Source organism: Candida parapsilosis, contig 005809, assembly GCF_000182765.1.
Source record: "Candida parapsilosis strain CDC317 annotated contig 005809".
Lineage (NCBI taxonomy): Eukaryota > Fungi > Ascomycota > Pichiomycetes > Serinales > Debaryomycetaceae > Lodderomyces > Lodderomyces parapsilosis.
In genome coordinates, this window is record NW_023503281.1 from 2,801,163 (window position 1) to 2,814,727 (window position 13,565).

General features: G+C 39.5%; 6 protein-coding genes across 6 annotated transcripts; 2 read left to right on the plus strand and 4 right to left on the minus strand. All coding sequences in view use genetic code 12, as the record gives it.

Moving 5' to 3' along the window:
• Positions 1-744: 744 nt before the first annotated feature.
• FGR15 (Fgr15p) lies at positions 745-2,598 on the plus strand (the record flags this gene model as incomplete). Its single annotated transcript, XM_036810283.1, has 1 exon — positions 745-2,598. The coding sequence occupies one exon, from the start codon at positions 745-747 to the stop codon at positions 2,596-2,598; it is 1,854 nt and encodes a 617-aa protein (XP_036666835.1).
• A 76-nt stretch (positions 2,599-2,674) lies between these two features.
• Positions 2,675-4,042, minus strand: NPL6 (Npl6p; the record flags this gene model as incomplete). The annotated part of the gene is made up of 1 exon (XM_036810284.1): positions 2,675-4,042. One exon carries the CDS (start codon positions 4,040-4,042, stop codon positions 2,675-2,677), a length of 1,368 nt encoding a protein of 455 aa, XP_036666836.1.
• A 173-nt stretch (positions 4,043-4,215) lies between these two features.
• Positions 4,216-7,017, minus strand: CPAR2_213130 (m-AAA protease subunit; the record flags this gene model as incomplete). Its single annotated transcript, XM_036810285.1, has 1 exon — positions 4,216-7,017. The coding sequence occupies one exon, from the start codon at positions 7,015-7,017 to the stop codon at positions 4,216-4,218; it is 2,802 nt and encodes a 933-aa protein (XP_036666837.1).
• A 327-nt stretch (positions 7,018-7,344) lies between these two features.
• Positions 7,345-10,647, minus strand: CPAR2_213140 (aromatic acid exporter family protein; the record flags this gene model as incomplete). The annotated part of the gene is made up of 1 exon (XM_036810286.1): positions 7,345-10,647. One exon carries the CDS (start codon positions 10,645-10,647, stop codon positions 7,345-7,347), a length of 3,303 nt encoding a protein of 1,100 aa, XP_036666838.1.
• A 917-nt stretch (positions 10,648-11,564) lies between these two features.
• CPAR2_213150 (allantoicase) lies at positions 11,565-12,575 on the plus strand (the record flags this gene model as incomplete). The annotated part of the gene is made up of 1 exon (XM_036810287.1): positions 11,565-12,575. The coding sequence occupies one exon, from the start codon at positions 11,565-11,567 to the stop codon at positions 12,573-12,575; it is 1,011 nt and encodes a 336-aa protein (XP_036666839.1).
• A 13-nt stretch (positions 12,576-12,588) lies between these two features.
• CPAR2_213160 (protein-lysine N-methyltransferase) lies at positions 12,589-13,563 on the minus strand (the record flags this gene model as incomplete). The annotated part of the gene is made up of 1 exon (XM_036810288.1): positions 12,589-13,563. One exon carries the CDS (start codon positions 13,561-13,563, stop codon positions 12,589-12,591), a length of 975 nt encoding a protein of 324 aa, XP_036666840.1.
• Positions 13,564-13,565: the final 2 nt, after the last annotated feature.

Genomic DNA, 13,565 nt, shown 5'->3' on the forward strand with positions numbered 1-13,565 from the left:
CATAATCTTAGGCGACTTTGAAGAGACAAAGGAGTTGAGAAGGGCTTTCAATGTCCTTATGTTTCGTTTCAAAGGCATGTCTAAATCTCCTTTTTCTATTGTCAAATTTGTTAAGCCTTGTTAAATCTCCCACCAAAGAAAAAAGGTCGTGTATTATATTACAATTGTTTTTCACAGCCAAAGATTGTACATATTGCACTACTCTGTAAGTATAACAACATTAAAGACTGTAAGTTCGGGTTGTTAGAGCTAAGGGACATATAAATATAAGCTTGGGGGAAATAGGCCCCTGTACAAAGCAAATAGAGGTACTGAGATTAGCTCTGTTTATGTTGTGCTGAACTTAAGTTACGACACAAACCACGTCATATTCGTAACCACCTCTCTTCATTCTTTTACAGCCAAATTATTTTTAAAACTCAATTTTACAAAAGAAAAAAATTAGAAAAAAGAATACCCTAGTTGTTCTTTAGCAAATTATCCTGTCATTTAACCTATATCACCAACTTCACGTTATTACTATCCTCCATATAGCTATCAAAGCGTAGTATCACCTACATTAACTTCATACGCATCAACAGCCACTATTGATTTTCTATTGGTGTTCATTAAAAGAAGTTAGGAAAGAAAAAAAAAGAAAAAGGGGCAAGATTTTTGCAATCAAAATCTTCAACATAGCATTTCCACTTGCACAACCCATCACGTCTCATTAACAGAAATCTAAGCTACGTATTACGCTTGGGTATGTCTATTTCCAGTACAGAGAATTCTACAATAGCAACCATCATTAATTCCATGGATATGCAGGAGACTAAACCACAATCATCAATTTCAAATAGTAATCACCAGATTAAGGATGCAACAATGAAAGACGCAGAAAGTACTGAAGGCTCGTCAAGTGGAGACTCTTTATCTTCAAGTCACGCAAGTAGCGATAACGAGGACTTGGGTGAAGAGAGAAAAAGTCGTGAAGAAGATTCTAGTTCAAGTTTTGCAGCGGCTAGAACAAACTCCCCATCGCCACAAGAGGGTCCAGCTGAATCCATCACTTCAGACGATTTTTCAATAACCCGGCGACATCACACAGGAAGTGTATCATCCAGAACGACCGACATACCAGCAAACAACATGGTATCCACGAATTCCACGGTTCTTGCAAAGCAAACTTTAGTAGAAACGGCACCAACTCAAAATAACGGGTCACTTGATTCAAGAAAAAGGATATCTCAAACTGGTGGTGCCCCATCTGAGTCTGAAAAGGGCCCGGCAGATCCCACAAAGGATTTGAATCGCACCAAGGAGATGCGTACTGATGAGATTGACAAAATTTTCTCACGGTTGAGCAATGCCACGGCATCAAACTCCCCAAACGTTGATAATTTGCTACTTGAACATCAAATTTCTATTTTGATAAAAGCGTTGCCGTTGAGCACAGAGGAGTATGCCAATCATTTGAACAAGATTGCAAATATCCTAGTCGAGGAAAAGTTTGATCCCAAACACACCACAGCTTTGCATAATAAATATCGAGAGTTGATGGACATGGTTGAACAGTTTGTCAATTTTGCCGACCCATTAAAATCACAACTTTATCTTGTTATTGAACGCAATTTCGAAATCATGATGAAAATCTCCACCAGTTACAAATCACTTGAAATTTCGACGCTAACAATTCGATTCTTAACAACCGTGTTTATGAATTTGAATTATTGGGAGTTGTATAACTTGTTAACCTGGAAGCCAGTCATTTATCACTTTTTGAATCTCATAGGTTTGGATATCCACGAATGTTATCAGAGATTTCTCAATGACTATGAATATTATTCGTATGATAAAGTTAAGCAACCATTAGCATTACCTAGATCAAGGGCGAGGGCAAGGAAAAGAAAAATTAGAAAAATGATTGATGACCTGGAAATGACAGCTGAAGAGAAGGAGCGCACTCAACAGTTCTTTTCCTTAAACCCCGATACTGCCGATCACGATAAATATGTTGCTGATATCATTTCCGGAGCCAACAAACAAAAGAGAACTTTCAGACCGGACGTTAAACTAGAACATCACAAGATTATCAAAAAGCCAGTTCATGCACCTACCTACGACAGGGCGGCAGGAAAATCATCCAATTATGATCCTGATGTTGTCCATGAGTGTCAGTTGCCATCAGCTGAAGTACCTCATAAGCTATGTTTGAGGAGATTCTCGAGAAAATACGAATTAATTCGGCATCAAGAAACTGTACATTCTAAAAAGAAGAAACTATTCAAGTGCTTTGTCTGTGTTAAACAAAACCCAGCTGTGGGGCCCAGAATATTCACGCGTCATGACACATTGGCCAAACATATTAGAGTGAATCATGAAATTTTCGGTAAAGAAGCCAAAGCCGAAGTTGCCTACTCAAAGAAGCATGCTGAAGTAGTTGAGGAAGGTGATATAACTGTGCATGTAGGGAGGCGGAAAACAAAAGTTGATTTCGAATTGAGGGCACATATGGAAAAAACGGGAAATGAATCTTTTGGTGGTTACTTGGAGACTAGCGATTTAGAATCTGGAGATGAAGAGGTTGTGTTTAATAATGCCACCCCAGCTTCTTCATAAACGGAAATCTTACAAAGATCGGGCTGTGAATTGGGACTTACTGCTGTTTTTATTCACTTTTATAGTAACCTTATTTCTATAATACAGATGCGATTTCGTACTTTTGTTGATCAAGTATGGCTTGTTTGATCTCTTTGTCGTCAATCTCATCAATAATCTCTTTAGGAACACTAGCCAATCCGGTTATTGGGCGCTTCAAATCTCCACTCTTGAAATAGATATCATAAGTCAATTTATCATCGCCAGTGTCACTACCGACTTTGTCAATTTTAAGCTTGTGGGGTTGCGTCGACGCGGGAAATTGAACAATATTCGTGAACACATCCCTAAATCCATTGGCAGCAACTTGTAGACGCAAATCAGTCAATTTACGATTATACTCTGAAGTTTGCGATGCAATTTGATAAATCCACGTTTCATCAGTTTGATAGTCAACCAAAGTTGCTGGCGCCATTGGAGTTGCATTCCCACCCAGTCCAATACCACCACCACCACCAACACCTCCAGCGCCAATACCTTCACCCAATACATTTGACAATTTGGTCTTGTACAACTCATCAGGATCAGCATATTCACCGGGTATATCACCATTATCAATTGCACGTTGTTCCCAAAAATCATCAATTACTTTCTTTCCCTCCTTTATCATCTTTGCCCCAAATTCTCGAAAAATTGAACGTGCACTAACTAAATTCACGGCTCTACCTTTATACGAGTTTGGAATGATTCCACGATTGATCAAATCTTGCTTTTGATCATTGTCACAAACTCGTTTGAATAATGTTCGATGGGTTTTGAATAGCAAGTATGAGTCTCTAAATCCAACCATACGGGCAGGAATTGTTGATATGACGTACAATCGGTCACCCTCACCGAGAATCTTGAATGTCTTCATTCGAAATTCTCTACCGCCTTTCAAGTATCCCAATTCATCGATTTTTTCTTTACCTTTTGAATCTTCGTTGGGGATGTATACTTCATCGTTTTCAGTACTTAGTGGATTCCCATCAGCATCAAAAACTTCCTCCTCATTGTAGTAGTATTTCTTTTCCTTCTTTTTACGACCTCTTCTTTTCTTGCCGGTTTCAGTTCCATCCTCCCCTGTTTCTGTGGCTGCTGCTCCATCATCATCATCGTCATCGTCCTCTTCGTCCTCATTGTCTTCATTATCGTCTTCATCAACCTCCACCTCTTCCTCTTCTTCTTCAACAACCGCATCTGATTCGTTATCATCGTCGACAACGTTCAGCGCATTGGTCTTCCTCTTCTTGCTTCTTGGTCCAACCTCTGTATCTTCATCCTCTTCGTCATCCTCATCGTCATTTTCTACATTTTTCTTGTCTGCCTCTTCATCATTCTTTTTACCCACATCTCCCTCGTTGTGCTGCTCCTGTGAAGCTCGGTCGACATTAACTAGCTTTTTTTCAATGCTCCTCTTAACCATGTTTTGCGATACCAACTATTCGTTGATGAATGGTATTCTAAACAAATATTCTGTTCAAAATGTTTTTCTTTACATGCAGGATAAAACTATACTACAAAATTGGCGATACAAGCCTATTCATGTATTTTATTCTATCTACAGGGTAACAACTATCAACACAACTAAAAGTCAATTTACTTTTTCTCTTCACCATCGTCCTTCTTCTCCTCATTGTTCTTCTCACTGTCCTTCTTTTCATTCTCTGGCTTTATATTCTTGAACGCATCCTTACCATCAAGATACTTGTCAAAGGCATCATTAGTTTCCGGAAATGGTCTTTTACCCAATAACCTTATCATATCTTCTCTAGTGATGAATTCTTTCTTTAATAATTCTTCAGCCACCAATTTAACCTCTTTAGCTTTTTCGGTCAACAATTGCTTACATTTATCATGACATTCTTTTACAATTCGTTTCACTTCAGCATCAATTTCTCTACTGGTCTCCTCACTGAAAGGCTTAGTCAAATCGTCTTGTGACCTTGTATCGTAATAATTAACCATTCCAATTTTGGGCGACATACCAAATCGTAACACCATTGACTGGGCGATATTGGTAACCTTTTTAAAGTCATCATGTGCACCTCCAGTCACCGAGGCAAAATGTAACTCCTCTGAAACTCTCCCTCCAAGAGTCATAACCATTCTATCGTACAATTGAGCCGTGGACATCAAGTATTGATCAGGTGGTAAGTATTGGGCATAACCTAAAGTACCTTTTCCTCTAGGGATGATCGACACTTTCAATAAAGGATGTGCATGCTTTAAAAACCAACCACAGATTGCATGGCCAGCTTCGTGGAATGCAACAATTCTTTGTTCCTCAGGGTTCAATAATTTAGATTTCTTTTCCACTCCACCAATGACTCTTTCAATTGCCAATTCGAAATGCCTCAAAGTCACAGCGTCGGCATTGAATCTAGCAGCTATCAAAGCAGCTTCGTTACAAACATTGGCAATATCAGCTCCAGAAAACCCTGGAGTTAAAGCAGCCAATCTCCCTGACAAATCACGATCAACGTCCTTTTCCAAAGTAATTTTTCTCAAATGAACATCAAAAATCTCCTTTCTCCCTTGTAACTCAGGGTTGTCGATATGAATGTGTCTATCGAATCTACCAGGTCTCAATAATGCTCTGTCTAAAATGTCGGCTCTATTTGTACCAGCCAATACAACGACGTGGTCAGTACTATCAAACCCATCCATTTCAACCAATAGTTGATTCAATGTAGTTTCTCTTTCGTCATTAGCTCCTGTTGCATTTCCCTTGGATCTTTGCTTACCAATGGCATCGATTTCGTCAACAAACACAATAGATGGTGCATTTTCCCTTGCAGTCTTGAATAAATCACGCACACGTGAGGCACCCACACCAACAAACATTTCAACGAATTCGGAACCGGATACAGAATAAAACGGAACGCCAGCTTCCCCAGCTGTGGCTTTGGCGAGCAATGTCTTACCTGTTCCCGGCGGCCCTGAAAGAATAGCACCACGGGGGATCTTGGCACCCAATCTCTCATATTTATCAGGATTTTGTAAAAAGCTCACAAATTCGGTAACTTCTTGTTTAGCCTCAGCCATACCAGCAACATCCTTGAACTTTGTCTTCACTTCAGTTTCTTGATTAAACTTTTTAGCAGTAGATTTTCCAAAACCCATAGGTCCCATTCCACCCATTGAGGAAGCAGCCTTTTTTGTCATCCAATAAATTGCACCCAAAAATAGAACCGTTGGCAAAAAGTTGATCAAAAATTTGGTTGTGTTACCTTTGGTCGTGTAGACAACTGGAACTCTCATCTGTGGGGGGATATTGTACTTGTCTTGCGCTTCCCTCAAGTTGCGTTCAAACGTTTCCACTGAACCTATGCTGAAATGTAACTTGTCGGTGTGATTTTGACGTAAACCGTTCTCATTCAATTCCAAGTACGCAACAGAGTTGTTAACCACAATAACCTTGGACACCATATTTTTGCTTAAATAATTGGCAACAAAATCTTGAAATGTAATTTCTTTACCGTTGTCACTGTTAGTATAAGTGACGAAAAAGACAACAAGTAAGATTAAAGCAACAGCTTGAGCCATTTGTTTGGGTGTGAACTCAACTTCAATGTTGATTGGCCCTTTACCCTTTTTACCGCCCTTATTCTGATTCTTGTTATTTTCATTTGCTTGTTTGAAAAACGTGGAGAATAAATCACTGCTATTGTGCCTTTGCTTCAATACTTGTTTGAGCTTTTGAAAGTCATTGATGATTTGGTACTCGTTTGGACAAAGTGCAAATGTCTTTTTCCCATCAACAGCAAATGGAGTTGCAAGAAGTGTGCTAAATATTTTGAACCAAAGTTGAACTGCTTTTGGATTGATGTTCAAATCGCGAGCTACATCAGAAGGATTCAAATCTTCGGTCTCTGTCGTTGCTTTGTCAAATTCAGTTAACAATTTCTGTACATCCATATTGCTAAACTTTAATTGATCCAAGTATTCCAAATTATTGGACAAAACATAGTAAATACGAACGGTTTGTAATATCTCATCCTTGGTCAATGGCGAGAAATTAGGGTGTTGTCTTGTGAATGTATCTTGGATATCCTTTATCTCCTTCTCGGCCACGTTGTCCTCCAACAATAAAATCCCACCGGACTTTTCAAACTCGTTGCATTTCCGTTCAAATTCACGTAACATAAACTCGTAAACAACAGACATTCTGTCAAGATATCTTATATCAAACGGATCGATAGGAAGCTGAATCTCGGGAAGCGTTGCAACCGGTAGGTCCTGACTCTTGAACATCTTTTCAAACTTCTGTCTTACTTTCTTTAATTGAGCCTCGTAGTCATCAGAATTGTTGTTCTTCTGTAGGAAATATGAGGACGAGTGGAAGGATCTCCTCAATATAGGCGCACATCTAGGTACACTACGTCTTAGGACATTCATCACACTCCTCCTACTTCGTGGTATGAGAAAGCTCATCGAGACTGAGATAGATGTATTGTATGGATAGTATTATGTTATCAGGTCACTTGGAATCGTCGTTTTGCCTCTCTGAAAAAAAAAAAAATAAAAGCTGAAGATTTTGATCCATGTTACACGCACTTCTGCCTTGTATGGACTCTCAAAAGTCCTTTTTTTGCAGCAATTAGTAATTGCTAATAGAACAGTAAAAAAATGCTGTAATAAAGTGACTTCTTGAAATTTTAATGCAACTTAAAGAACTATATGCTACGATTACTTAGGTCTATTGAAATCGAGGTGCCATGCTCCTCATCTCTCTAGCTCCTCGACGGCTACTTCATCCTCAGTGTCATCATCTATCAAAATACTTTCATCCATATCGTACATCTCACCCACAAGTCCCTTCACAACAATCATGATCTCATCCAATCTATTGTATATCATATGTGCAATCAACAATGACAAGATGTTCAATTGTCCATCTCGACTGAAAAACTTGTTGTAATCTAGATGTTCTGTCAAAGCATTATGACCACTTTCGTCGACATTAGTTTTAAAGTTGTAAAATCTCTCACTCAATGAGATTTTGTTAATACCCCACTGTCGACGCAACAACTCCATATGTCTTAATGAAACATTCGCTTCTGTAATTTTGGGCAACGCATCTTTTGTCTTTATTGCGTCTGAAGCCATATGGATGAGAGAAAAGAGTTCTGCATCCAACTCAGAATAGCAAAATCCAACACGTTTCATTATTATCGGTACCCAAGTTGCTGGATCCTCGAGCTCATTCAAAGCAATCAACATCATCAAGTACAATTGCACCGTGTCACCAATTAACCCTTGAAGTCGTAAATATTTCGATTCTGGCCAGTATCCTGAAATAGGCAATTCAAATTTCAACGGAACTAAAAGTTTACTCAACAGCGAGATCCTCATAAAGTAATACCTGAATCTAGCCAAAAGAAGGTCATGCCTCTCCTTAATATGGTAAGAAGGGTCGTTACTTCTTTTTACAGCAAACTTGGAAATATCACAGTGGATATTACCAACCTCAGATAATGAGGATCCCAAGATTTGTCTCACAATAAACTTTGAGGACTTGGGCTTAGGGAGCACTGCTGTCAATGACCCTATACATAACCCGATGACAACTCCGATAAATCGCAAGTAAGCTGGCTCCCATCCATAACCGACATTCGCAGCTTTTCCTCCATTAGCATCTAGCCATGATGTTCCCAATACCAAAATTGTAGTCACGCCAAGCAAAACTTGAGGTAGCAATGTCAGGTGCACAGAAAAATGTCTGAAAAATATCAAGTAAAGATAAACGACACCACTAACAGCACCGTAACCATAATAATTACCAGCGCCTTTTCCACATGAAATATACCAGCAGACAAGTCCAAGTAAACACCCCGCAAATGTGTAAATAAGCTTTGAAATGAACACATATGTGGTTTGGCCCGTACTCTCACTAATGGAAACAGCAATCATAATAACAAGCCAAACCATTCTTATGTTGTAGTACCAATTTGCTGTAGTTCTTACAAAGTATGGTGTAGCACCAAGGCAGATCAATCCACCCGCACGAATCCAAAACCAAAATTTGTCGGATATCAAAAAGTAAAATGCCTTGGTGATATAGAGCCCAATGTATTGACCCAAGTTGGCTGGAGGCAAATTATCAGCATCTCTTCTCTGCGTTTCTTGCCGCAAATAATCGGGAACTTCTCCGTCAAGATCACTAGTTAAATGACGGGGTTTCGAATACTTGGTCTTTGTAAAATACGATATAAATGTGGGCGTGGGACGCTTCTCATCCAAATCGATAAGAAGATCAATTAGTTTGACAATGTTATCACACTGGTGTCTAGCGATTTGAAGAAACAACACGCCTTGACTAATGAGGAACAAAAGCCATTCCTCACTACGACTGTTGTCGAGCATCATGTTCTTTAAAGTATCAACGTCTTCGAATTTGGCAAGTAATTCCAAAATCTCCTTCTTTGTTTGTTTCACCTTTTCCGCCATTTCTTTTTGTTTTGCAACATGCTTTTTATATTCCCACGGCACTAGAGCAAAAAATCTAAAGTTGTTTGCAGCAGCAACCCATTCAAGTATTACCTCTAGTGCATTGTCCGATACTTCCAATAAAGGACTAAGTTTGTCTGTGAGTATTTTAGCAATTTGATCAATCTCATCGGGTGACAACCTATGCCCTCGTCCATGATATGCAATTCGATTTCGCAATGTCTTTACACGTTTCCTGTTTTCGTATTCACCAACTTTTCTGTAGGAATCTTGGAATGCACTATAAATCTTGGCGTGTCCATGGGTCAAGGAGGACACAGTTGACCTACGCCTGGGCATATGGAAATCATCTTTGGCAAAAAAAGTCCGTTCCTGTAACAATTGGAAAAAATGAGCGTAGCTTGCAGTAGATGTAACCAAGTTTTTAGCCAAAGATCTAAATTGCCCAACATCACCGACGTCGAACCTCCCATAAGAATACTCTAACCAAATTGTGGATGCGATAACCTCCATCGGTGCCATTTTGCCTCGAATGCTTGTCATTTCCTTCTTGAAAGCTTTATAGTTGGCAAAATTTGGAGCTGAGGGTTTCATTGTTTTGAAAAGACGCATATTCTTGGCTGAGGCTTGCTTTAATTGGGAGAGAATGCCCTGTGCACCAGCAATGTATCTAAAGTTGGAAGTCAGTGGGAACACAAAAAAAGCTGCTCCAACTTTCAAAAGAAGGGCACACCCAACAGGTCTCAACACAGTGTATCCCATATCCAACGGCAGGTACAACGGTGAAAAATGTCCATAACATGAGAAAATCACATTCCCTATCTGGCCAATGATATAACACGAATTCCAAAACGGGTGGATGCCTCTAATGTTGCCCAAGATGACTGTGTTTGTTATCATTGAAATCATTGTTATGACAACAGCACTCGTTTTGATGTACCTCCCACTATAAATCTGATCAATCACACAGTCTTGAAGCTCAGAACCCATTTGACAAACACCTTCATTTATCAAGTTTTGCACTAACTGCAGCTGTGTAATTCCGCCGTGTAAGTCATTGATAATCTTGGATCTAACAACATGGTGCACAAAGGAAATCAACACCCCAATCAACATAGCCAAAGCAATCAAAACATTTTGAATAATTGATGTGCCACCAGAAATACCGATAAACGACACAATCAAAGCCAAGTAAGGTGCGCCTGAGAGCCAGTTGCTTGTCTTTGGTACAATTGTTAAAATTGCCGCAGAGAAAATCTGAGCCCAGCTCTGTAGCACCACTTTTAATGAGTTGTAATTCAAATGTTTTAAGACGTAATCAGGATATAAGACGTCATAAACCTTTCTCCATAAAGGTTTTTTTCTTACTGGCTCTTCTGTTATGATAGTAGATCCAATATTTCGATTATCGCCCTCGGGATAGTATTCATTGCAAATTATCGTATTATCATTGTGCTCTTCATACTTGGAGTTAAATGCGATTGGGTTCTCTCTATTTGTTGGTGATGTTCTTGATGCAGCCGACGAAGAAATTGAACTCAAAGAGATGCTCTCCTGTTCATCTCGTGAATTAGGCATTAAGAGCTATATTTGAATCAAACTGTAGTAGCGGCTTTATGCTTGGGTAGTTTCTTTAGACTAACGGTAAGACAAACGCTTCCAGGTATGAAGCTCTGTTTCTGTGTGTGTATGTACTTGAAAATTCTATAGAAGGGCTTACTTTATATTGTATGATGTTTATAATTCCGGTTGATGTACCGTTAATTACGTAATCAATGTTACTATGGTGCGGACATTTGCTCTTATATCCACTTCAGCGAGGCTTTAAAAAAGACTTCTAACCGACAAACCGTTAAAACTGGATTGTTATGCATTTTTTTACTTGCGATTTATTCATGAGGTCAATCTCGTATCCAACTGGCCGCTGAATGAGTATACGGCGCTTGGGAAGTTTTCCGTATTGTGATTGACTTGTGGAGAGATCTCTAGCGTAAATATATCCCGTTTTTGTGTTCTTGCAAGAAAAGATGAAAATCCCTGGAACGAATCATAGCTAGGGGGTGGTGAGAAAAAGGAGTATAGCTTTCTACGCTCGACACGTTAAATATCTACTGAAATGAGATCCATGTGTTTCGATGCCTGATGGCTGTCGAATTTGAACTTCTACATGTCGCGTGACTTAGTCTAAACAATTGCAAAACAAAACCACACCAGTCTGAAAACCACAACTACCAAGTAACAACCCAAACAACATCTTTCATATCCAAACTGTGATGAAAGTGGAGAACTGGACTCAATCATTCACATGTCACAATTATTAATAAAACAAGCGCCATATTTTGTGCGGCGCAATTATGCGAGCCACACGATTACTCGGGATTTGCCGAAAAGTGTATCTTGAGTATAAATAACCCAGATAATTTTCATTTCTTGTTACCCAAACTAGCTTCACATTCAACTCCACACAGCTTACCATATATACGATTCACCAAAACATGGCCAAAGTTTTAACAGAATCACAATTCCAATCCCAGATCGTTTCCAAGTATGTCGATGTTATCGGTGAAAAATTAGGTGGAAAAGTTCACTCATTCTCAGACGAATGGTTTGCTCAAGCTGGGAACTTGATAAAACCAAAGGCACCAATTAGAGATGCCACGAGATTTACCTACGCGGGCGCATGGTATGATGGATGGGAAACAAGAAGACATAATGAACAAGAGGCAGATTGGGTCATTTTCAAATTTGGTGTTAGTTCAGCAAACTTGATAGGGTGTGAGGTAGACACCACGTTTTTCAATGGTAATCATGCACCAGCAATTTCCGTTGAGGCGGTTCAGATCTTTGATGATGGAGAGTTGGCCAAACTTGATGAAAAGGATTGGGAACCTGTCATACCCAAAACCGAATGTGGCCCCAGTCAAAAGCACTTTTTTGCTAGAGACAAACTTACTGCAAAGAACTACACTCATGCCAGATTAAGAATGTATCCAGATGGAGGCATTGCCAGATTTAGGTTGTACGGACATGTTGTGCCAGTCACCAAAAACACTGCCGAAGTGATTGATTTTGCATCAGTGAAGAACGGAGGTGTTGCAATTAAAGTTAGCGATCAACACTTTGGTACTGCTGACAACTTGTTGTTGCCTGGAAGAGGACATGACATGAGTGATGGTTGGGAGACAAAGAGGTCCAGAGAACCGGGCCACACTGATTGGGTCGTGATAAGATTAGGAGCTCCTGCTCAATTGCAAAAGGTTGTCATCGACACTGCTCACTTTAGAGGCAATTTCCCACAAAAGGTCAATGTGAAGGGAGCTGAGGTCAAGGATGAAAATGACATTGATAGTGCTGATTGGGTCACTATTATACCAGACTCCAAAACCAGTGCAGACAAAGAGCATGAATTCGACGTCAAAAACAACGATACCTTTTCACATATAAAGGTGACAATTATTCCTGATGGTGGAGTAAAGAGAATTAGAGCATTTGGTGTGAAAGCCTGAGCTTTCGTTAGTCTCACTTTATAGTATATACACGTATCTCCGGAGTATTTGCATCAAAATAACAATTTGCCTCAATTTTGCCTAGACTCCCTTCTCGAATAGCAATACCCCATCTTTTGGGGAACCACTTTTCTAGCTCTTTTTCCCATAAATTGATTGTGTCTATGTTTCTCACTGTTGCAGCGATTACTGCGCATTGTAGCAGTTTTAGGTTGAAGAAGTCATCTATGGTTCGACATAGTGGTTCTAGTATTCTCAGATCGTACGTTATATCAGCAGCGACAATAACTTCCACGCTGCCCTCAATCGTCAAAGGCTCACCCCAAATAAGTTGCTGAAATTGAAGCACTTTTAAATCTTGTAGACTATTGCTCCTCAACGTCTCATTTATGTTGTCAAATACTGTACCTGAACCGTCAGTCATAATAACCCTTTTCAAAGGTGATAACCTTTTATGGTGATGCTTTGCTAATGAGAGTCCTAGTAGTCCCGTACCACATCCGAGCTCAACAACAGTTTTGTCTGTCAAATCAAAAGGCAAAATTTTAGAGCATGCCTCATGGACATTGAGAATATTCGATAAGTATAAAGCTGCCTCCCATGTACGTAAGCCCGTTGTATTGTTCCCAGATATTAATTTTGGCATCTCCTTCATCACTACCACATCATCATCACCAAAAGAGTCTGTATTGAAGCCACTAATATGATACTTGATCATATCTGGAACATCTGGTGGTAACTCTTTTGCATTGAGAATTTTTTCATCCACGTATAACTCGTAAAGCTCGTCAGAAGTCTCTTCGTTCAACTCCTCAATCTCGTTAATATACTTTGAGAGGAGCTTCCTAAAGTAAAAGGGATTATTTTCAATTTGTGGTTTAACAAAATCAACGAGCTCCAATTGTGAAGCGTAACTGGTTAGTTCATTTGGTATATGGATGTTCTTGATAGGTACTCGCTGCTCAATCAATATTCGTAGCTTGTTCATAG